The sequence below is a fragment of the Populus trichocarpa genome, chromosome 4 (assembly GCF_000002775.5).
Source record: "Populus trichocarpa isolate Nisqually-1 chromosome 4, P.trichocarpa_v4.1, whole genome shotgun sequence".
Taxonomy (NCBI): domain Eukaryota; kingdom Viridiplantae; phylum Streptophyta; class Magnoliopsida; order Malpighiales; family Salicaceae; genus Populus; species Populus trichocarpa.
Window position 1 is genome coordinate 6,343,808 of NC_037288.2, and position 25,239 is coordinate 6,369,046.

Sequence of the window (25,239 nt, forward strand, 5' to 3'; positions counted from 1 at the left end):
CACTACATAAATTAGACGGAGATCGCTTGATTGATCGCAATCCCAATTTTGTTCTTGATTATATTTTATCTGATGTTGTTGCGCACTTAAGAAACCAAGGAAACTGTAGTCCTTGTCAGATGTATTTCATACGTGATGGAATTGTAGATAGTTTAATAGAACAATAAAAAATATTTTATATAAACTATTATTTATTTCATGATGTAATAACAATAGTTAAATCTATAATATTTAAATTAAAAACCATCAATATTAATCTATATTTTTTAAAATTATTTTATAACCTTAATTTCAAAAACATTCTTAACCAAAGACATTAAACTACTTTTTGTTTAACCTCAATTTCAACCACAGTTTTAACCAAACATGCATAAATATTAAACCAACCTCAACTAAAAGTACTTTTTATAAAACAACTTTTTTCAAATCACAATCATAAAAGTTACCACAATACAAAACACACTACCTATCAAACTCAACTGATGCATTTTGTTTTTGGACTTTAAAAAAGAATTTAATTTTTTTATTTTAAATTAATATTTTTTAATATTTTAATGTGCTAATATTAAAAATAATTTTTTTAAAATAAAATTTTTTTTTAATATATTTTAAATTTTTGTTTTTTTTTTAAAAAAACTCAATATCATATTCCAAAACAACCCGCCGTGACACTGCAAAAAAAAACCTTTGTGCCAGCACAAGGTAAACTTCCCAGTAACTATCATTTCAAGTGATGAAAAGGCCGGCTGGTCAAAAATTGTCTGTGGCAGAAAAGCTCCAATAATCAACTCAAACTCACCCTCTCATAACCTTCATTATACTGATTCCCTCTTCACCCTCCTCCCCCATAATTTATTCACCACCGTGTCTCTTCCTCTATCTCCTCCACAAAATCAAGATTCCTAAATGAACCATAACTTCTTTTTAACATCCTTTTCTTCAATAATAAGTCTCTTTGTTGTCTCTTTGTTCCTCCTGGAAAAGAAAGCCTCATGTACAGACCCTCAGTTCCTAGCTTGCAATCCCGAAAGCTGTGGCGATGGCCAAAACATAAACTTCCCATTTTACATCCAGAACAAGCAAGAACCCTCCTGTGGCTACCCTGGATTCAGTCTCTCTTGCAATAACAAAGGCAAGCCAGTCCTTAAACTGTCCAATAATGAGTATATCATCCACGAAATCTACTACCAAAACCAGTCTCTTCGTGTCTCAAATGCAGCTTTTTTTGGGAAAAGCACCCCCTGTATTCCTCAAATACAAAACATGTCTCTAGCTGATGACAGGTTCCGTCTACCTTCTAACAGAGCAAGCCTCTTCTTGCTTTACAATTGCAACTCAACACTGCTAGCAAATGATAGTAAACTTCTGAATTACAAGGTTGATTGTTTTGGAGAGAATGGAACTGTTTCAACTCTAGCAATGCTTGATGATGATCCTCTGTTGGGTCCTGCATCGGACAAGTGTGAAACTGGAGCTGTGGCACCTGTGGATGTGTATAGAGGAGAGAATGTTGGGAGTGAAAGGATGCTATTGTTAGAAAGAGGGTTTGTGTTGAATTGGATAGCAAGTAATTGTAGCATCTGTGAAGAGAGTGGTGGCAAGTGTGGATTTGATAACGCCACATACCATTTCAAATGTTTCTGTCCTGATAGACCTCATTCTCGGGCTTGTACTTCCGGTGAGTCATTTTAATTTTTTCTTTTTTCCTGTCTTGAAATTTTGTTAATGTTATTTTATGGCATAGAGCCATTGCCCACTTGTTTGCCTTGGCTAAAAAGTTGCTAGTTGTGTGTTACGCTGGGATCGTTATGTCCACACAACCATGGTAAAAAAAAAAAAAAACTCTCTTCCTTCCACTGTCTAGAAGAGGTCCATCTTGCTAGGCTAGCAAAGTCTTGGATGAACAGTGGCACACACCACTAACAAACTGGCAGTAGGTACTGGGTGGTTTAGGCGAAGAGTCTTCGATGAAAAATGGGGAGATAGCTACTTTCATGCATGTATATAAACTTGATTTTTTAATATTTATACAATTTGATTTGTATCATTTTCTGAATGATTCTTCAGGAATAGAACTGGTTCTGTTTCAATGAATTTAGATCAGGAAATTAACTTGCAGCTGTCTGTTTTTTCTTCTGCATTGGTTCAGCTCTTATTATTCGAACATAACATTATGTTCTGTCAACTATGATGCAGGGAATGGCAATATGGGACGAAAGCTTATAATAGGTAACAGAATAATTTATCATTTTTATGCTCTATATGTTCCTTCACAATCTTCACTTGAATTCGACTGTCGTATGCTTTTCTCCATGCCTGTCCATCATCAAGGCGTAGGAACAGAAGGCCAAGCTATAATGATAATTCTGTTGCCATTATGCATTTCCCTTTTCTGATTAAAAGCAGAGTTCTCTCTTTCAGTGAACTTGAACAAGCCAATCATCGTTTTCATCCCTCGCATTATTTTCTTCAACCAAAAAACCTGACCAAGACGGACACTATATCTCCCAACTGAAACTGTTCTCCTCCTTCTCCAATCTTTTAAACAAGCGTAGTACAAAGTGTTTAGCAGCACATGTGCATACAAGGCATGCTTTACCAAACTTTCCTTCACTGTGAGAGGTTGAAACCTCTTCAAAAATAGTTTAAATGACTCATTCTTAGACTGCATTATTTTCCTTCCTCATCACCTTTCTTTACTGCAGCTGCCTCAGCTGCCGGCGTTGGAGTTCTAATAATTACAATCTGCTGCGTCATCATCAGAAAGTTCTCACCCGTCAACTTCCTTTCCAGTTTGAGAAAAACCAGAGGAAGTCGAAGTATAGAGGTTTTTCTGAGGAACTATGGAACCTTGGCACCAAAAAGATACAGTTATTCAGAACTTAAGAAAATGACCAAAACCTTCAAAGAGAAACTAGGCCAAGGAGGCTACGGAAGTGTTTTCAAAGGCAATTTACCTGATGGTCGTCTTGTTGCTGTTAAAGTCTTGAAGAAAGCAAAGAGTAACGGAGAAGAATTTGTCAACGAAGTTTCAAGCATCAGCCAGACTTCCCACGTCAACATTGTTACTCTTCTGGGGTTCTGTTTTGCGGGTTCCAAACGAGCTCTAATCTACGAGTTCATGTCTAATGGGTCACTTGACAAGCACATATATGAAGAAAATCTCTCGAAGGCAGATCGCCAATTGGGGTGGGAAACACTGTACCAAATTGCAGTTGGCATTGCTCGGGGATTAGAATACTTGCACAGACGTTGCAACACAAGGATTTTACATTTCGACATCAAGCCTAATAATATTCTTCTAGATGAAAACTTCTGTCCTAAAATTTCTGATTTCGGCCTAGCTAAAATATGTCCCAGAAAAGAGAGTATCGTATCGATGACGGGTGCAAGAGGAACTATTGGATACATTGCCCCCGAAGTATTTTGTCGAAATTTTGGAGAGGTCTCTCACAAATCTGATGTTTATAGCTACGAGATGCTAGTATTAGAAATGATTGGAGGGAGAAAAAACTTCTGCGTCGGAGCTGGTAATACCAGTGAGATCTATTTTCCATATTTGATATACAAGCGTCTTGAACTAGGCGAAGAACTTGGACTTCGAGGGACGGGCAATAAAGTGGAAGAGCAAATTGCAAGAAAAATGATTTCGGCAAGCTTGTGGTGCATACAAACTGATCCCTCAAATCGGCCACCCATGTCTCGAGTGGTAGAAATGCTGCAAGGAAGCCTCGAGTCCTTGCCAATCCCACCGAGACCGATCTTGTCTTCCCCTCCAAGATCTCCTCGTGGATCAATTTCAGATTTCTCGAGCACCGCTATCATAATCCATGACCTTTAAGTTTTAAATACGCATCGCGTCTTCCTTGCACCAGGCCTGATCTTTTTTGTGCTCGGAACCATGCCTAGCTAATAACTTTCTCTCTTCTTTCCTATTTACTAGCAACTCTCTCTCTTCTCGTCAAAATGGGAACAAAATAAAGTCTTGGACCAAAATATGTATTTTCAAAACTAAATGGACCAAAAGGAAACTTTGATAAAAAAGCAGAGGGACTGTTTTTTTCCCTATATCAGAGCTACCATTTTGATTGTTATTCAATATTGGTACCCTAGCTTCTAATCCAATTAGAACCATAAAATTAATTTGATTTCCGCAATATCAAGTCCGAACCTAAAGTTGAAATGCCTTGTCAAGACCACGGTAGCCTAACAGAAGGCAAGCAGGATCAAATTAGAACACAAATACCTAAATTTACCCTTTTTATTTTTCGTTTCAAAAGCATTTTTAAAAAAAATTAATTTTTTATTTTATTTCTTTTTTATTTTAAATTAATATTTTTTTAGTATTTTTAGATCATTTTAATACGCTGATTTCAAAAATAATTTTAAAAAATAAAAAAACATTATTTTAATATATTTTTAAATAAAAAACATTTTGAAAACCAATTATCAAAGAACTCAATTAAATAAAAAAAACCTCAAAACAAAATTTAGAAGGGCAAGAAAATAAAAGATAAAAAAAACACTGTTATAATGATTTGCGAGTAGAGCTACCATTGCCAAATCTTTGAGGGAGTTTTGTAACATTTAAAAAACACTAGCACTTATAGATGCAGAAATATTCCATTTTATTTCCAATTGACTTGAAAATCTTTCAAAGACGCCGGCTGTTGTTTGTGAAGTTCCAACGTGAGCCATGGACGTTAAATGTAGTGGTGGATGGGAGTTGTTCCTCCCTTGCCCCTGCTACATATTTATAGGATTTGGTACGGGTTCACGTATTTTCATATATATTTTTTTAATTAGAATATAGTATTTAATAGTTTATACTCAATAAAAAATAAAATACAATGCCAAATGAGGCCATCTACTTAAGCATTAAAGCAGGGTCATCAAGGGCTTTGAATCCGGATGTTATTTGATAGACATACATGAACAGGTAAGTATTATTGCAACAGCACAGCTAGAATGACACTCGGATACCAAGTAAGGCCATCAGCTGAGACACAAACTGAGGGTGCCCTGGCCATGCGGCTCCGGTAACCAAGTTTTCGTCGGTGTAGCAACGATCGATTGGATCCGGTTCTAGCCATGTTGCCCCTCCCAAGACGACGTTCAGCTTCACAGCAGGGTATGCGGTGCACTTTCTTCCCTGCAGCAACATGATTCACATATACAAGAATAAGGATGGCAAGTGTGAAGAAAATGATTACTTCTGTGATTCTATGAAGGGGAAAGAAAACATTGGATACTACCTTGAGAACTCCCGCAGCAGCTAGGATCTGCTGTCCGTGACAAATAGAGGCAACTGGCTTCTTTGATTGCATGAATTTCTTCACCAAGGCAATCACTGTCTCATCCAGTGCCAAATATTCTGGAGACCGGCCTCCAGGGATGACGAGAGCGTCGTAACTCGAGGCATCCAAGCCTTCATAGGAAGCTGTTAGAATGAAATTATGGCCTGGCTTCTCAGTGTATGTTTGGTCACCTTCAAAGTCATGGACTGCAGTCGGGCAGAAATCCCCAGCCTTCTTCTTGGGGCAAACTGCATCAACGTGGCACCCAAGAGCTTGAAGGGATTGAAGAGGAACAGTAACCTCATAATCTTCCATGAAATCCTGAAAGCAAGAATAAGAGAATAAATACTTCTTAGTAAACAAGAAAAAACACTTGTTTCTTCGAGCTTGATGATAGTAACCAGAGTCAAATAATTTTTGTATTAGAACTTACCCCACAGAGAAACAGAATCCTTTTATCTGAACCAGCTATCTTGCCTCCCAGTGCCTTCACAACAAGCTGGATGTACTCAGGATGCGCCTTATATATAACTCCAGTAATGAGATTGCCATCAGAAACACAATCCATCATGGTTTTGGGTTCAATCCAATGAGCACCGGCATCGATGAGAACAGGTCTCAGAGCATGGTATGCAGTGCACTTCCGACCTTTTAATAAGCCTGCAGCTGCCAAGATCAATGGCCCATGGCAAATAGCAGCAATCAGCTTTCCTGAATCGGAAAATTGCCTCGCACAATTTAACACAGATTCATTTATGGCAAGATATTCTGGAGCCCTTCCTCCTGGTATAACAAGCGCATCATATTTGCTGAAATCAACTTCATCGAAAGTTGCATTGAGACTAAAGTTGTGTCCAGGCTTCTCAGTATAAGTCTACAGCAAGTAAAGTTCGAACAAACACATCAGAACTAAGGAAATGAATGGCCATATTATGGATGTACTTTATTTGATCAGTTGGGCCACACCCTCCAAGTTTATCAGAAGTTCAAAACACGGTTTTTATCAAAAAGGGAGCTCGCTTGACACATTATGAATGTAAAATGATCATGGAATCATTATCACTACCAGTCTCACTACAACTACAACCACAACCACTATCATCACCAATATGACAAGCAATTAATCAGAAAAACCCTCTAATTAGTTTCAGAAAAATCAAAATCTTAGATTTGAAATCTTCTTTAATCCAAGAAGATTTGCCTAACACCATGGGTTTTGTCCACTAATATCTAGAGACTGACATACTAACATGCTTGTTTTCGTTAACAATCATGAAATGGATATTTATATAATAACAAATTAATAAATACAAGGAAGGGGGGGACCTGATATCCATGATAGGCACCAGAGTCCCCAACTGTAGTGCGGCAATAATCACCAGCTTTCTTTCCAGGACAAACAGCATCAACTGCTATTCCATAAGCCTGCAAGGATTGAAATGGAACCATAGCCTGCAAAAACAATAACAAAACCCCATCACTTAAAGAAGAAAAACAACTTCAAAATGAGAAAGACAGATAAAAACGAAAGAAACCCACCTCATAATCTTCCATGTAATCCCCACATAACAATAGAACTTTCTTCTGTGGCTTGCAATTAGCCATTGCTGATGCTAACAATGACGCTTGAGATTTAGCTCTCTGTGTATTGCTATTTGAGTGATTATAAATTTATAAGTGCAGGAGAAACGTTTTGTTCTTTAACTCTCTTTGTTAATGTTGACTCGATGCGCATTCTGACGAATAGAATAAAGAAAATGGGAGGTTTGTTATTAACGAAAACGACTTAAGTTCGGTTTCACACTCTTCATATAAAAACATGGAGAAAAAAAAGTTAATATATATATATATATATTTTAATTGTTGTGCTTAGCTCAATTGGTTTGTGGACGTGTCTTAGTCGAAGTTTCTGTTACATGGAGATTTGACCACCAATTATGCTAGCCGCCTCTCCTCTGTCTTAACTTCAGATGCGGAGTTTTGAAAATGTTTGTTCAATTGATACATACTATATAATTTTTATTGTAAATTTTTTATTAAAATATTTTTTATTTAGAAATAAATTAAAATATATTTTTTATTTAAAATTTTTTTTTGACACGTATCAAAACGATATTAAAAACACTAAAATATAATTTTTTAAATTTTTTTTAAAAGCATGGCTATACTGCGGTATTCCAAACCTTTCTCCTCAAATATCAGTAAAATATTTTCATACCAACAATCCCTAGAATTATTTTTTTTTTTATATTCTTATCTTATTTTAATATATTGATAATCCTTTCAAATCAATCATACATCATTAATCATTGTGCTATTTCTTTACAGCCCCCTGCTCTCTAAAACGTTCCTTATGCATCCTATATTGCGCTCGCGCTCGCGCTCCTTTCTCTTCTTCTTGGCCACTATATTTGTCCTTTTGGACATATCCACACCTCTAGATCGCCATGGCAACGAGAAATTTAAAGAACATAGCCACCTGTTCAGCTGCGGATCAATACAAGACTTGTCATATCCTTTCTGGGGCAACAACCGAAGCCTAGACTGTGGACGTCAAGGATTCAAGATTTAGTGCCAAAACAATAACACTGTTATAGAGATCATGTCACAGAATTACAGCATTAATGTCAATCGACAAAGAGCTTCCTATTCGTACAGTAGTTCGAATGGATATGAAGGATGATGGTTGCCCTGAGGATCTTTTTAACATCACCCTCAGCAATACTCCCTTTGATTATGCTCCTTGGAGTATAAACCCTAGTTTTATATACGATTTCCCCCCTGAAAAGTAGAATCAAATACCCATTACCTCAAAATGCCCCATAAAAGTTACGACTGCCGGAGGTTTCTACATAGACAAACGGAACCGGCAACCACATATTCAATCATGTGGTAACAACATCCTAGTTTGGATTCTTGCTGGCTTTGAGGAACTTTACAACCCTAAAGCAACAGTAAAGATATGTCTTGAATTGGACTACAAATTAAGTTGACTGGAAACCTCACTCGTTATGTACCACAACAAGAGATGGACAATGTGGATATTATCCGTCTAGGTTTTGAAGTTTACATTTTGATCATAAAACTTCATCTCTTTCACTTTCTTTCAATCTCTGACTGTGGAGAGATGAGAGAGGCACTGAAGATGAAAATAATGAGAGAAAGCTTCATATCGGCTATGAAAATCACATATCTCGGTGTCAATTAGTTTTTCTTAAATAAAAGAGTCTAATGAAGGTGATTGAAATTTTAAAGAATTTGTTGAAAAAAGCAGATTGAAATTTTAAAAAATATATTTTGATTTAATTTCATTTTGAGTTTTTGAACTGATTAAGATGTGTTTTAGAATTGAAATAAGATTATAGAGGTTTCTAACATGTTTTTTTTTTTTGGTGTTTTAAGTAAAAATAAGTTAAAATTTGAGTTTTAAGAGTCAGAAAACTCAGACCTCAATTTTCTAGTTGTCGCACTCGACATCGCGGCGGCCTTAAAAATTATCATGGAAAAGAATGGATTTCTGGCATCCTGTTCTTTAACGGGGAATGATATTATTTAAGGAGTCGCCACCTAGTATTATGGTTACTAGGAACCCTAACTGGTCAACAGAGATTCTATGGTACGAGACTAGTTACGTAAAAGGGAAGATATTATCACCCCTTGAGGGCAGGCTGCATTGCTGACTTTGTCATAAATTGCTAATGTTTTGTTCGTTTATGCTACGGTGGTTTTGCGTGTAATATTCCTGACTCTGACGTCAGTGAATATTTAACTACGGATATTTTCAACTTTGGTGTTGAAAAATATTACGTAGCTATAAAAATAAAATAAATCTAAATCAGTATTTTTTATTCCTGACTCTGGTGTCAGTGAATAAACAAATCAAATAAATTTATTTTTTACGCATACACATTTTTTTATGTGACTAAATAAAAGTAAAATACAATAAAATAAAATAAATTTATATCAGTATCTTTATTCCTAACTCTGGCGTCAGTGAATAAACCAATAAATTTACTTTATTTTATTTTATTTTTGCAAGCATATTTTTTTATGTAATTTAAATAAAATACAATGAAATAAATTTGAATCAATATTTTTATTCTGATTCTGGCGTCAATGAATAAAAATAATAAATTTATATTTATTTTTTTATTTATACATACACACATCTTTGTTTTTTATTTTTTTATTTTTTTGGGCTGGGCTAGGCCCAGCCAGCTCATATTTTTGGGTTGGGCCCAGCTCATCCCACATGGGCTGGGCTAGACCCAGCCAGCCCAGCCCGGTCACTGGCCCAAGCCAGTGACCCGGCTGGGCAAAAAAAAACTAAAAGCACACGTGAAGTGAATTCACGCGTGCATGAACACTGTTCTTGTAACAATTCAATTTGAAATGAAGATGCAAAAGTGGATGAAGAAACGGGCGTACCTGCTTCTGGAGATCGAAGATGCTTGCAGCGCTGATGATGATTCTCGCCTACTGCTTCTCTTTGTCTTCCTTCTGTTCTCACTTGTCTGTATTTTCCTTTTGTTTTCTCAGTAGCTTTTAAAACTACGAAGATGATGCTGGCCTGCTGTGAGTTTTCTTTGACTGATTCCGGGTCTTTCCTTTGTTTGCAGGGACGAAAACAATGGAAAAGCCAATACTCCTATCTGTCCTGCTCCTTTACTTTTCCTTCTCTTTTCTGTGTTTTGTTTTTTTGCTCTGTATTTCTGCTCTGTTTGTCTTCGATTTTCGGTTTTTCCTCTCTTCTGGGTTTTTCTTCCCCTTTTATAGAGATCCAACCAAAGTTTTTTATCCCATGTTAAAAAGATATTATGTTAAGCTTTTAAGTTAAAGTATTTAAACTAAAAAAGTTTTTTATCCCACATTGAAAAAACATAACTTTTTTCTTGGAAACATAGAGCATATATATTAATGGGTTTCAAATCCCACATTGAAAAAACATAACTTTTTTTATGGGAACATGGAGTATATATATGAAAGGGCTTCAAACCCCACATTGAAAAGATACTATGTTATCCTTTTAAGTTGAAGTATTTAAACCAAAAGGTTTTTTATCCCACATTGAAAAAACATGGTTTTTTTCATGGAAACATAGTGTATATATATGAAAGGGCTTCAAACCCCACATTGAAAAGATACTATGTTATCCTTTTAAGTTGAAGTATTTAAACCAAAAGGTTTTTTATCTCACATTGAAAAAACATGACTTTTTTCATGGGAACATAGAGTATATATACTAATGTGTTTCAAATCCCACATTTGAAGAAAAAAAAAACGGGTCTCATTCGGGTTCGCCCGGGTCACCCGGGTATGGCCGGGCTGTTGCCACAGCCAGTCTTTTGTTAAACCCGGACCGGTCCAGCCACCGTGTCGACCGGGTCCCGGGTCGACCCGCCGGGCCGGGCCGGGTTTAATAACTGTGGATCCAATAGCTTGCCTCCAACCAGTCTTGCCTTTACAGGACTGTTATTTTCCACGAACGAGATCGTGGGCAAGAGACGTGGTCCACGATTGGATCAGATTTGTTGCAGTTTTTCAGCTCCCCTGTTGAATCGAGATGGAGAAGACGCATGACTGTTCCCCAGCAACGGTGCTGTTTCGGCAGAAATGGAAATTTTCACTTTGACCCCTGCTTCTGGAAATTTAACAATTGGATCCCAAATAATAATAAAAAAAATTCTTTTAATTTTGCCATTGGATTAATTTTACCTAAATCCCTAAATTATAGCACTGTTTACAAAACAGTCCTTAATTCCTGGATTGTTCAATTTGATCTTTAATTAACTTTTCAACTTTTAATTTTTCAATTATTGATCAATTGATTCTCAAATTTAATAATCTCATTGTCAATTATATTCAATTTTTATTATTCGTTCAAAAATTGAATTATGACACGAAAGTTACAAAAAAAATTCTTATAGTGAACAATATATTTGTTCAATTTTTATTATCATGTTGCTCGCTATGTTTTTGTTTTTTTTAAAAACAAAACTATATATATGTGCCTAGCTTTGCAAGCACGTGTATATCTAGCTTATTATTTCAAACCTAGACTCAACTAAGCTTGAGTCTCTTGACCCTTCCCTATTTTTTTTTTATTTTTTTTAATATTTTAAAAATAATATTATTTTCAAACAAAATAATAATAATGACATTTTAAAGATCATACAATACAATGATCCCATATTTTTCAAATCATATCAGAGGTTTTTATGGCAAATTATTTTATGAATAATTATATATTATATATATTTTTTAAAATTTCCCATGAATATTTATTGAGAATATTAAGTCTATTTTTTATTTTATTTTATGAATTTTTATTCGATTCTCTCAACTTAATTTTTTTTTTAATTTTTGTATACAATCACATCAAAATTATCAAGGCATATATATTTTTTTATTGAAACAATATTTTCAAATCATGATAGCTTCTTATTCAAAATACCATCAATTGTTTTCAATTATTTCTTTGACGTATTCATAAATTAAAATCGAAACTTTTTATCATATATAGCTTAAACAGTAAATATAGTTGGAAACCAAAACATCTTTGATTATTATTAAATTTTTTGGCAAGTATTTCTGATTGTTTTTTCTATAAAGCTTTGGCTGTGATAGTTGTTAAAACCAAAATTTGATGATTCTAATCAACTGAAAACGGGGGCAAAATTAGGATTTTGAAAATGAAGGGTGCCAAAATGAAAATACATTACAATACATTTAAAAATAAAATAAACTAGTAATGACTATATAAAATTACAATTACAAAGAAAAACTAAAAAAGCCAGTGGTTTTACTGGACAAGAAGTTATTGTGCACGCTCTGTATTTTCATTATGAATTACAATAGTGCCATTTTTCTTTTTGTAAAACCTAGTTGAAACTTGTCTAGAAAACATAATTAAATGGGCTTATACAAGTAAGAGGTGAGAATGAAAGTCTAGTAAATTAAGTAGGACATGAGGGATAATTTTAAAATTATTATAAAGTGAAGGACTAAAATGAAAAAAAAAGAAAGGAAAGTTTAGCCTTTCTGTTAAAAGAGGGCCGGCGGTGTGAAGAAAAGAAAAACTCCATCTTGTCATATTGAATGGACTAACAGCCTATTTGTTCCGTGATTGCTTATGCTTTTGAAGCAAACCACGGAAAACATTTGATAACTAATAAAACTCAATTTACTATTCATGGTCCTATTACTATTTGCGTTGAAAATGCAGGATCACTAAAAGCAACACAACACTGCTAAATGCATTGAACTGGGTCTGACCCAGTAAAAAAAAATTAAATTTTATTTTTAATTTTTAATTGTGTTTTATTCGAAAAACTAGTGTTTAATATTATTCAATAACACTACATAAATTAGACGGAGATCACTTGATGATGTAGCATTTGCAGAATTTGATCGCAATTTCAATTTTGTTCCTGATTATATTTTACCTGATGTTGTTGCGCGCTTAAGAAACCAAGAAAATTGTAATCCTTGTCGGATGTATTTCATACGTGATGGAATTGTAGATAGTTTAATTGAATAATAAAAAATATTTTATATAAAATATTATTTATTTCATGATGTAATAATAATAGTTAAATCTACAATATTTAAATTAAAAACCATCAATATATATATATATATATTTAAATTATTTTATAACCTCAATTTCAAAAGCATTCTTAACCAAAGACATTAAACTACTTTTTGTTCAACCTCAATTTCAACCACAGTTTTAACCAAACATACATAAATACTAAACCAACTTCAACCAAAAGTACTTTTTATAAAACAATTTTTTTCAAACCACAACCATAAAAGCTACCACAATACCAATTCAACTCCCCCCATTATGCTTTCATATTTACCTCTCAAACTCAACTCATGCATTTTTGTTTTTGGATTTAAAAAAAATTAAATTTTTTATTTTTTTATTTTAAATTAATATTTTTTAATGTTTTCATATTTTTTAATGTACTAATTTAAAAATAATTTTTTAAAAATAAAAAAATAATTTTAATATATTTTTTTTTAATTTTTTTTTAGAAACCCAACACCATATTCCAAAACAACCCGCCGTGACACTGCAAAAAAAAACCTTTGTGCCAGCACAAGGTAAACTTCCCAGTAACTATCATTTCAAGTGATGAAAAGGCCGGCTGGTCAAAAATTGTCTGAGGCAGAAAAGCTCCAATAATCAACTCAAACTCACCCTCTCATAACCTTCATTATACTGATTCCCTCTTCACCCTCCTCCCCCATAATTTATTCACCACCGTGTCTCTTCCTCTATCTCCTCCACAAAATCAAGATTCCTAAATGAACCATAACTTCTTTTTAACATCCTTTTCTCCAATAACAAGTCTCTTTGTTGTCACTTTGTTCCTCCTGGAAAAGAAAGCCTCATGTACAGACCCTCAGTTCCTAGCTTGCAATCCCGAAAGCTGTGGCGATGGCCAAAACATAAACTTCCCATTTTACATCCAGAACAAGCAAGAACCCTCCTGTGGCTACCCTGGATTCAGTCTCTCTTGCAATAACAAAGGCAAGCCAGTCCTTAAACTGTCCAATAATGAGTATATCATCCACGAAATCTACTACCACAACCAATCTCTTCGTGTCTCAAATGCAGCTGTTTTTGGGAAAAGCACCTCCTGTATTCCTCAAATACAAAACATGTCTCTAGCTGATGACAGGTTCCGTCTACCTTCTAACAGAGCAAGCCTCTTCTTGCTTTACAATTGCAACTCAACACTGCTAGCAAATGATAGTAAACTTCTGAATTACAAGGTTGATTGTTTTGGAGAGAATGGAACTGTTTCAACTCTAGCAATGCTTGATGATGATCCTCTGTTGGGTCCTGCATCGGACAAGTGTGAAACTGGAGCTGTGGCACCTGTGGATGTGTATAGAGGAGAGAATGTTGGGAGTGAAAGGATGCTATTGTTAGAAAGAGGGTTTGTGTTGAATTGGATAGCAAGTAATTGTAGCATCTGTGAAGAGAGTGGTGGCAAGTGTGGATTTGATAACGCCACATACCATTTCAAATGTTTCTGTCCTGATAGACCTCATTCTCGGGCTTGTACTTCCGGTGAGTCATTTTAATTTTTTCTTTTTTCCTGTCTTGAAATTTTGTTAATGTTATTTTATGGCATAGAGCCATTGCCCACTTGTTTGCCTTGGCTAAAAAGTTGCTAGTTGTGTGTTACGCTGGGATCGTTATGTCCACACAACCATGGTAAAAAAAAAAAAAACTCTCTTCCTTCCACTGTCTAGAAGAGGTCCATCTTGCTAGGCTAGCAAAGTCTTGGATGAACAGTGGCACACACCACTAACAAACTGGCAGTAGGTACTGGGTGGTTTAGGCAAAGAGTCTTCGATGAAAAATGGGGAGATAGCTACTTTCATGCATGTATATAAACTTGATTTTTTAATATTTATACAATTTGATTTGTATCATTTTCTGAATGATTCTTCAGGAATAGAACTGGTTCTGTTTCAATGAATTTAGATCAGGAAATTAACTTGCAGCTGTCTGTTTTTTCTTCTGCATTGGTTCAGCTCTTATTATTCGAACATAACATTATGTTCTGTCAACTATGATGCAGGGAATGGCAATATGGGACGAAAGCTTATAATAGGTAACAGAATAATTTATCATTTTTATGCTCTATATGTTCCTTCACAATCTTCACTTGAATTCGACTGTCGTATGCTTTTCTCCATGCCTGTCCATCATCAAGGCGTAGGAACAGAAGGCCAAGCTATAATGATAATTCTGTTGCCATTATGCATTTCCCTTTTCTGATTAAAAGCAGAGTTCTCTCTTTCAGTGAACTTGAACAAGCCAATCATCGTTTTCATCCCTCGCATTATTTTCTTCAACCAAAAAACCTGACCAAGACGGACACTATATCTCCCAACTGAAACTGTTCTCCTCCTTCTCCAATCTTTTAAACAAGCGTAGTACAAAGTGTTTAGCAGCACATGTGCATACAAGGCATGCTTTACCAAACTTTCCTTCACTGTGAGAGGTTGAAACCTCTTCAAAAATAGTTTAAATGACTCATTCTTAGACTGCATTATTTTCCTTCCTCATCACCTTTCTTTACTGCAGCTGCCTCAGCTGCCGGCGTTGGAGTTCTAATAATTACAATCTGCTGCGTCATCATCAGAAAGTTCTCACCCGTCAACTTCCTTTCCAGTTTGAGAAAAACCAGAGGAAGTCGAAGTATAGAGGTTTTTCTGAGGAACTATGGAACCTTGGCACCAAAAAGATACAGTTATTCAGAACTTAAGAAAATGACCAAAACCTTCAAAGAGAAACTAGGCCAAGGAGGCTACGGAAGTGTTTTCAAAGGCAATTTACCTGATGGTCGTCTTGTTGCTGTTAAAGTCTTGAAGAAAGCAAAGAGTAACGGAGAAGAATTTGTCAACGAAGTTTCAAGCATCAGCCAGACTTCCCACGTCAACATTGTTACTCTTCTGGGGTTCTGTTTTGCGGGTTCCAAACGAGCTCTAATCTACGAGTTCATGTCTAATGGGTCACTTGACAAGCACATATATGAAGAAAATCTCTCGAAGGCAGATCACCAATTGGGGTGGGAAACACTATACCAAATTGCAGTTGGCATTGCTCGGGGATTAGAATACTTGCACAGAGGTTGCAACACAAGGATTTTACATTTCGACATCAAGCCTAATAATATTCTTCTAGATGAAAACTTCTGTCCTAAAATTTCTGATTTCGGCCTGGCTAAAATATGCCCCAGAAAAGAGAGTATCGTATCGATGATGGGTGCAAGAGGAACTATTGGATACATTGCCCCCGAAGTATTTTGTCGAAATTTTGGAGGTGTCTCTCACAAATCTGATGTTTATAGCTACGGGATGCTAGTATTAGAAATGATTGGAGGGAGAAAAAACTTTTGCGTCGGAGCTGGTAATACCAGTGAGATCTATTTTCCATATTTGATATACAAGCGTCTTGAACTAGGTGAAGAACTTGGACTTCAAGGGACGGGCAATAAAGTGGAAGAGCAAATTGCAAGAAAAATGATTCTGGCAAGCTTGTGGTGCATACAAACTGATCCCTCAAATCGGCCACCCATGTCTCGAGTGGTAGAAATGCTGCAAGGAAGCCTCGAGTCCTTGCCAATCCCACCAAGACCGATCTTGTCTTCCCCTCCAAGATCTCCTCGTGGATCAATTTCAGATTCCTCGAGCACCGCTATCATAATCCATGACCTTTAAGTTTTAAATACGCATCGCGTCTTCCTTGCAGCAGGCCATGAAGCATTGTACCAAAAATATCTTGGAAAACTCCATGGCCTGAGCTAGTCAATGTAGCATATTGCTCTCAAAGACTCTGCTGTTTGCATAATCCAGATGCAGAAAATCCGTTCCAACTTTAATCAATTAGTGTGTTGGCACGTTGGCGATTTGAGTTCTAAATACAGACTTCAAACAAAATCTTCTAGCTTTACTCCACTCTCAAAATGGGAGGGCTAGAAGAAGTGTGATCAGTTTCAGCACATTTTTTGCATCAGCAAGACCAACAGTTGCCCCCAACTTGTATTCATTACACAGAAACAAATGTGCTCTAGTTTAAATTGTTCTTGCAGACTTAGTTTTTCTTAATACATCATATTAATATTGTCGATGTGTTCTTAAAATCATCTAAGAAGAAACTTAATCTCGATTGACATGCAAGCTAGCACGAGGATTCCTTTCCCATAAAAAAATCAAAATTTATATACTATATTACCAAAATTAATAAAAACATAAAAAAATTAATTCCTTAATTCCAATTGAGTTCCCAGACGTCTCCAAATACTCAAAATGCTACACACCTCTCTCATCTTTTCCCCAACAGAGGAATCGTTTATTTTTGCAATTGCACCTGACTTCTGTACTATTTGTTTTTTAAGTTGCAGCCAGCATATCTTTACCGCTGTTTGATAGTATAATAATAGTTGTTTTTTAAAGTATTTTTGTTTAAAAATATATTAAAATAATATATTTTTTTATTTTTTTAAAATTGCTTTTGATATCAGCACATCAAAACTATCTAAAAATAAATAAATTTAAAATAAAAACATAAAATTTCTTTTAAATATTTTTAAAATACAAAAACAAATAAACTTTTAATATGTAACCCTATCTATGCATCTCCTCCATGAATGGTAGAGCGCTTGCAACCACCTCAGGACTCCAGTTCTCTAATTTGATCACACATGTATCATAAGATTATTCCTAACTGATACTAATTAATACAAATAAATCCTTTTGTTTTCCTATTAATAATTTTGATACAATTTTTTCATATCGAACTTAATTTTAATATCAAATAACACACTGTTGGTTTGTACTTTTAAGAACTATTTCTTTTTTTTGGTTGTCTCCTTCTAAATTTTTAAGTTGTATTCGAGAATATAGTATCGGTTACGATTCAAAGTGTTTTTTATTTAGAAATGTATAAAAATAATATTATTTTATTTTTTAAAAATCATTTTTGACATCAGCATTTTAAAAAGATCTGAAAATATAAAAAAATTAATTTTAAATAATGTTTTTTAAATTTTTTGATAAAACACGGTTTGAACCACGTTCCCAAACAATGCCTTAATAAATTATAAAACAAGTCTTTTTCTTTTTTTTTTTTAAATCTAAAGATGGAGTCTGTATCCGAGTGTTATGAGCATAGTTAGAATATGTTAAAGATTATGATAATGATTGTTTTTTAAAATGATTTTTACTAAAAAGTATATTAAAATAATTATTTTTATTTTTTTAAAAAATTTAAAAACATTTTTAAAAAAATTAGAATCTAACAAACCCTTTGTTGTGCTCCTTAATAAATGATGAAACATGTTTTTTTCTACTTTATTTTTTTGACATTGAAAGATAAAGTCTACATCCGAGTGTTGCGAGAACAATTATAATAAATTATAATGGTGATTGTATTTTAAAGTATTTTTATTTAGAAATATATATTTTTTATTTTTAAAATTTATTTTTTATATTAATATAATAATATATATAACAGCTAAAATGACACCTGCTAAATATATATATATATATATATATATATATATATATATATATATATTTTTTTTAAAACAATGTTTTCAACAAAATAACAAACATATCCTTAGCACGATAATATATAACAGCTGAAATGAGACCCGGGCACCAAGCAAGCAAATCAACTTAGAGGTGAGCAAAAAAACCGGAAAACTGATTAAATCGAGAAAATCGAAAAAAAAATAACCGAAAAAACCGAACCGAAAAAAAAAACCAATTAAACCGATTAAATTTTTGAAAAAACCGGCCGGTTCGGTTTCATAAGCAAAAAACTAAAAAAACCGAACCGAACCGAAACCGACAAAAAACCGGAAAAAACCGAGCCAAACCGAAAAAACCGAGCCAAACCGGTTTGAACCGGTTTTTGCCCTAAAAAACCGAACCGAACCGAAACCGGTCGGTTTGACCCGGTTTCGGTTCGGTTTCAGTTTTTTTTTTCAAAAAAAAATAATTTCAATTTGATTATTTTTTTGATAAAAACCGAATCGAACAAAAAATAATCACCTCTAAATCAACTGAGAGATGAGCTGAATGTTTCCTGGCTTAGCACTCCATTTTCTTTTCCTGGCTTAGCACTCCATTTTCTTACATTCTAAGTAAATATAATATAAACCAGGTGAAGTTTACTAGTCAGGTTTTAGATTTGTTTTTTAGTGGTTACTAGTTCGAGTCTTACAAATCTTAGGACCACTAGAGACTTATATGGTCGTTAATTTCAGGGCTCGTGGGATTAGTCGAAGTGCGCGCAATCTGACCCGAACACCTATATTATTCAAAAAAAAATAAAAAGTAAATATAATATAGATGTGTACATGTCCTGATCAGTAATGATTGTATTTTAATGATATTTTTTTTATTTGAGGAAAACAAACTTATTTTTATCTGATGAACAAATTAATTTAAATATATTATTAGTTTTTGTTTTTTTTTTTAATTTAATATGTTTTCTATTTTAAGAATTTTAGTGGAATATGTGAGAGTTCTATGATATTTTGGAAGAAAAAAAAAGGGAAAAACAAGAAAATCTAGAGGATAAAAATAGAAATAGAAATATCTATGAGCCTTTATGTTAGCAAACGAGGGATTAAATTGAAACTTTCGCGGCTTTCATTCGAGTTCAACATTGAGAATTGTTTATCTTTAAGGTTTAAATATAAGATAATATAAATTATAGGGACTAAATCAAACTTTACCAGCACACTACAAATAGAGAAGACAGTCATCACAGTGCATTCTTCTCATCTCCAGCTGCAAAAGCTAAACGACCATGGAAATCGCCACCGCGCGCAGCCACAACCCTAAACGGAAACGCGACGCCACCTCTCCTCCCCCACCATACTCCAACGGTGAAACCACCACCGAAGAAATCGACCTCTCTCTCCTCGACGCAATAGAAAAATCCCAATCCTTGTCAAAGTCCCAACCCATAGAAACCCTAGATCCCAAAACCCTAAAAAAACTAATCCTCTCCTTCGAACGCAAATACAAAGAAAACATCGAGTCCCGCCTCAAATACCCTGACCAGCCGGAAAAATTCGCCGATTCCGAAATTGACCTCCATAACGAGCTCCACAAACTCAAAATACTCTCCTCTGCACCGGAACTTTACCCCGATTTAATAAACCTGAACACCATTCCTTCCGTTTTATCCCTATTATCACATGAAAATACTGATATTGCCATCGATGTTATTCAGTTATTACAAGACCTAACCGACGAGGATGTAGTGGAAATGAGCAACGAGAACGAAGAGGAGTCGATGAAGGCTCTGGTTAACACGCTTATCGAGAACAATGTGTTGGAATTGCTAGTGCAGAATTTGCAGAGGTTGTCGGATTCCGATGATCAGGATGAAATGGCGGCGGTTTATAACACGTTGGCGACGGTGGAGAACATGATTGAGGTGGAGCCGAAGGTGGCGGAGATGATTTGTGAGAAAACGAGGGTTTTGAAGTGGTTGTTGGGGAAGTTGAAGGTGAGGGAGTTTGATAGTAATAAGCAGTATGCGGCGGAGATTTTGTCGATTTTGTTGCAGAATAGTGAGGCGAATCAGAAGAAATTGGGGCAAATGAACGGGGTTGATGTGGTTTTGCAGGCGGTTGCGATGTATAAGAGTAAGGACCCGAAGAGTGGGGATGAGGAGGAAATGGTGGAGAATTTGTTTGATTGTCTGTGTTGTTTGTTAATGCCTTTGGAGAACAAGGAGAGGTTTGTGAAGGCAGAGGGAGTGGAGTTGATGATTATTATTATCAAACAGAAGAAATTGGCTTATGGGTCTGCGATTAGAGCGCTTGATTTTGCTATGACTAATTATCCGCCGGCATGTGAGAGGTTTGTTGATGTTTTGGGGCTGAAAACTGCTTTTGCTGCCTTCATGGGTAAGGCAAGTTATTTCCTTCTTTTCCCTGATCTTGTGTTTCCTATTGGTTTAGTTACATTCATTGGTTAGCTGTACTTTTTATGCTAATGTTAATGCTTGAATATGGATATTGAATTTAGTTTGGAACTCTAGTTAAAATTTGGGATTCTGCAACATTTTATTGTTTGAGTCTTGTTAAATTTTTGTTTTTTTTTTTTTTTTTGTGTGGTTGGTTGTGTTAGTGTTGAAGTAGATTATAGATATGAAAGCACTTGTCTGCGGTGTTTCACGATTGAAGTTTTTCTGTTGTGTTTCAGTTTCTGTTGCTTTCTGAGCTTCAAAGATCAAACTTTGGCAGTTGATAAAAACATACATGGAGATTATTTATCTCTTGAAGAAATCATCCCTGCATAGATACCCTGCTTCCTTCTCCCCAGACATGTGTGCATGCATGGCGTTGTCTATTATTGTGATAGACAAACATAGGATTTCCTTCCGTCACTGGTTATTCTCAGTTTCTATAGTTTCACCTTCATTTTCATCAACCATGTAGGGATAAGAATAGAGCGTGGGTGTTTATGTCATGTGTCACAGTAGTTGGGAGACCTGTAACATTATTTTCCCACATTTTTTTTTATTGTTTTAAGATGTGCAGAAAATGTTGTTTGAGATTTGTGGTTAATCAAGGGGGTCTCTAGTTTATTGGAGGCGTTCTTGGGAGGTTCTGGAGCATGAAACATTATAAGATGCTGCAGTTGCACAGGGTACTGTGTTCAAGAACTTTTAATGATCCCTTTCAGGACAATCACTAGCTAGTTGTCTCAGCTTCTAGTACTTTAAAGGAGACCTGTCAATCAATATTCAATGGGGCAAGAAATGCCCTAAACTTGGCTGTCTTGGTCTCTTTGTGGATTTCAGCTTCTTGGAACTGTCATTAGCCACAATTGGATGGGCTAGAATGCACAAGTTTTCTGATTTTCTTTCTTTTTAATATCTTTACTTTGTGGAAGATGTCTTGGTTCTCCTTATGTATTTGTGCTCTTCTTCTCTTCGTATAAACATTCATCTTTTGTTGACATAAAGTATAAGCACATCTTTCACTGCATAATGCAACAGAGGTGCAGTGAAATTGTGATTTGATTGTGCCATTAATTTGTCTCCGTAGAAGGTAATTGGACTAACATGTTTTTTTTTGTTACCTTCAATTCTTCAGATTCCCATGAGCAAGAAGAATAAGAAAGAACGATATCAAGAGGAGTTAGAAGAGCGTGTTATTTCCCTAATTGCATCATTATTTGGTAAGTAGTGAAACCATTTTAAACATTCTGTTCATGGTTGCTAGTAGTCAATACTTAAAGCTTCAAGGACCATTTGGTAACCTATAACAGTAATTGGAGTGGATGCAAATGATGCCCCTTTGCTCTTCCTGGTGTTTGGTTAGCAAACTTAAAAGAAAAAAGAACTGAGAATTGAGATTTTGGCATTTTTTCTTAGTTGATTGATTCAATACAACATTATAATCTTATGATATACATGATTCTATCTATTAATCTGTTGGCTTTCATACATGGTCACGAAGGAGGAGTTGTGGCATTGTCACCTGATGCAAAGTAAATTAATGTCCAAAAAGAGTTCTAAAAGTTCACTTATTGGAGGATTGAGTTTCACTTGGCAAAAGCATATCTGGGCTGAAACCAGTGAATCAAATGGATATTCAGATATCTGTCTACCGTCAGATCTGTTATCCCATGGTGTGGTGGGCCAATTATATGATGGTGGTAGAGATTGGTAGACCCAAATTGGAGTCATATATGGTGCTCTTCTATTTGTAATATATTTATGCAAACCTTGTTTTCATCATACTGGATTTTATAGCTGTAATATTAAAAGAATTACCTGAAGATCGTACTGGAGTTAAATTGTACACAACTAAATTCACATGAAAAAAATGAATTATACAAAGAATTTTCAGTCCCCCCCATTCCCCCCCCCCCAAGAAAACCACGATGTAATCTATCTTTCCTGGTGTTTCTTTCTTTTCCAGGTGGAATTTTGAGAGGTTCAAGAAGGGAGAGACTGCTAAGTAAATTTGTGGAAAATGAGTGTGAGAAGATAGACCGCCTTATGGAACTCTATATAAGGTAATAACCCACTCGTTTTTTTTTGAATTTCTACCCATGGATTTTGAACATTTTCCCTATTCCTCCACCCTTGTTCCTTTCTACCCTCTTGCCGCTGCAGAGGAGGCAGGGGTGTTGCTGTAAATTCTGTTTCTAATGTCTATATTCAGACTTTAACACCTGATTAATGATGATCTTTACTCAGATATTCAGATAGAGTAAAAGAAGAGACTAAACGAATGGATGAGCTTGAATTGGATGATCTGGAGGTACATCACATTTGCTTTTTTGTTGTCTTGTCCATATTTGACATTGAAACCACTTCGTTTACAATGGGTTGTGTGTTATACAGATGGATGGAGATGAAAGATATAATCGAAAACTAGAATCTGGACTGTACACCCTTCAGGTTAGTTTCTATTCTAGTGGCTTTTGGTCAGAATTGTCTATGAAATTGTTTACTTTGTTGATGGACTTGCACATGTTGTGGGATATATCATGTAGTTGGTGGTAGGAAGTTATCATTGATTCATGGTTGTAATTTAGATCTTGCTACTGTAATTCAATCAGTATGTAATTTTTAGTTTGAGGTCTTTTTAATTAGCATTGCTATGGAAAGTTTATATCAAGCACAGATATTGGTCATTTAAAGTAATCTGGAAAAGTGTCTGATAAAAAAGTTATCTGGAAAAGTTTCTGATTGAAAAAACCATTTATCTGAGTTTCAACATGTTTCTGTCTCTGATTTTCAATAGTTTCGTGCTTTCAATATCTCAGCTCTGTTTTTTGTTTTAACCTGCAGTCGATAGCCATTATTCTGGGCCATCTTTGGTGCTCCGAGTAAGTTTCCCATCAACCATAATTTTATCAGCTCATTAGAGGAGCTTTATTTGTAGGTTATATCTTATCTTAACTTTGAATTCTTAAGATGATTTGTGGGGTTTTCTTCAGGCACCCTCGAATGAGAGCAAGGATTGAACTATTATTGAAGCAGCAAAAGCTTACTAAGAGCGATGTTAAGGATATACTTCTGGTACGTGCTTTGTAGCTGCATCTAGATTCTGTCCAGTGACCTGTGTTATTGGTGATGTCCATTCTTATAAAACATATTCAGTTCTTATCTGTGAAGTGAACTTTTAGCACTGTCTGAAAAGAAATTAACAGTTCAGACTATTAAGAAGATATTTTCACATTATAAAAGGGTATGGGTGTAGAATCCATATATGGAATACCAAAATAGTCATAAATAATCACATGGGATATAAAAGAATGAAATATGTAGAAATGGTAGCCTTAAATTACAAATTGTAATTTTCCATCAAATTGCACTGCATAAAAACTTCATTGAACTAGCAAATGCCATAACGTAGCAAGTACCTTTTGTGTGATGCTTCCTTTTATGAATCATATATAGGAATATCATGATAACATTGGTGACCTCGATGGACCTGAAGAGAAGGAGCGAGTGCAAGCAAGAGTTCTGAAATTTATATCAGCCTTCGAACTTTCATAGAGACCTAGTTTTGTTGATAGGATTGAAGGTTACTGTTGTAAAATGGTCCAGCCCTCACACTTTCTTAGAGGCTTAAGATGTTTTGATAGGGTTGAAGCATACTCTTGTAAAATTTCATTAAGCCGTTTATCAAATGGAGCCCCCATGAAATGGGAAAGTTTAGAAGTGTGATTATGTGCATTATTATTGTTCAGATGCATCTCTGTAAACTTCTGTATGCTTGTGGTGGCGCATTCCTATGTGGTTATGAGGTTTCCATGCCTTTCTCTGACTTAAAACAGAATTCTCTTTTCTTCTTCTTCTTTTTTTTTCCTTTTCTTTTCTACTCTCCCGTGAACGTAATTTGCCATGGTATGCTAGTGGTATGGATCCCGTTTATATGGTAATAACATACTAGGAAAATGAACTCTCTCCTTGAAGGATAAATGGAATCCTAAAGCATCTGTACTATTGTATCCAAGAGTTTCAAATGTCGTAAAAATAGTTTCTTGATGCTAAATCCAAAATTGTAAAAAAGCTGGAAGCAATAATTCTCAAGAAATGATGCTTTACTTTATGACTGCAACTTCAGCTTGAGGCAACTTGCATACGCTGCCAAGGAATCTGCTAGCTTCCTTTCTCTGTAAAATCACAGTAAAGGTAAATCATCTAAAGATTTTTAAGGCACACATGATGAAACAAGCCTAAAGCCTTGAATAAATCTCATAATGATCATCAAAATGGATATTTTATTGGCTTGGGGTGCAATTAAAGTTGATTGAATTCAAGAAATATATGGAAGAAATTATTGATCATCAAAATCATGCTAAAATATTGGTGGTATTTGCTGCTGCTGCTTCTGCAAATTCAAGGTTTGATCTTCCAATA

General features: G+C 35.0%; 4 protein-coding genes across 4 annotated transcripts; 3 read left to right on the forward strand and 1 right to left on the reverse strand.

Moving 5' to 3' along the window:
* The first annotated feature begins 671 nt into the window (after nucleotides 1–671).
* On the forward strand, nucleotides 672–4,264 carry LOC112327238 (LEAF RUST 10 DISEASE-RESISTANCE LOCUS RECEPTOR-LIKE PROTEIN KINASE-like 2.1). Its single transcript, XM_052452001.1, has 3 exons — nucleotides 672–1,678; nucleotides 2,197–2,229; nucleotides 2,706–4,264. The coding sequence occupies exons 1-3, from the start codon at nucleotides 907–909 to the stop codon at nucleotides 3,839–3,841; spliced, it is 1,941 nt and encodes a 646-aa protein (XP_052307961.1). The 5' UTR covers nucleotides 672–906; the 3' UTR covers nucleotides 3,842–4,264.
* A 498-nt stretch (nucleotides 4,265–4,762) lies between these two features.
* Nucleotides 4,763–7,036, reverse strand: LOC7494513 (protein DJ-1 homolog D). The gene is made up of 5 exons (XM_002305217.4): nucleotides 6,837–7,036; nucleotides 6,624–6,749; nucleotides 5,731–6,171; nucleotides 5,256–5,618; nucleotides 4,763–5,152 (listed from the first exon to the last, which is right to left on the reverse strand). The coding sequence occupies exons 1-5, from the start codon at nucleotides 6,900–6,902 to the stop codon at nucleotides 4,964–4,966; spliced, it is 1,185 nt and encodes a 394-aa protein (XP_002305253.4). The 5' UTR covers nucleotides 6,903–7,036; the 3' UTR covers nucleotides 4,763–4,963.
* Nucleotides 7,037–13,542: 6,506 nt separating this feature from the next.
* LOC18097554 (LEAF RUST 10 DISEASE-RESISTANCE LOCUS RECEPTOR-LIKE PROTEIN KINASE-like 2.1) lies at nucleotides 13,543–16,856 on the forward strand. Its single transcript, XM_052452000.1, has 3 exons — nucleotides 13,543–14,385; nucleotides 14,903–14,935; nucleotides 15,412–16,856. The coding sequence occupies exons 1-3, from the start codon at nucleotides 13,614–13,616 to the stop codon at nucleotides 16,545–16,547; spliced, it is 1,941 nt and encodes a 646-aa protein (XP_052307960.1). The 5' UTR covers nucleotides 13,543–13,613; the 3' UTR covers nucleotides 16,548–16,856.
* Nucleotides 16,857–19,610: 2,754 nt separating this feature from the next.
* Nucleotides 19,611–24,540, forward strand: LOC18097555 (uncharacterized). The gene is made up of 8 exons (XM_006384065.3): nucleotides 19,611–20,763; nucleotides 21,953–22,037; nucleotides 22,784–22,880; nucleotides 23,065–23,128; nucleotides 23,212–23,268; nucleotides 23,662–23,699; nucleotides 23,811–23,892; nucleotides 24,274–24,540. The coding sequence occupies exons 1-8, from the start codon at nucleotides 19,648–19,650 to the stop codon at nucleotides 24,370–24,372; spliced, it is 1,638 nt and encodes a 545-aa protein (XP_006384127.1). The 5' UTR covers nucleotides 19,611–19,647; the 3' UTR covers nucleotides 24,373–24,540.
* The last annotated feature ends 699 nt before the right edge of the window (nucleotides 24,541–25,239 follow it).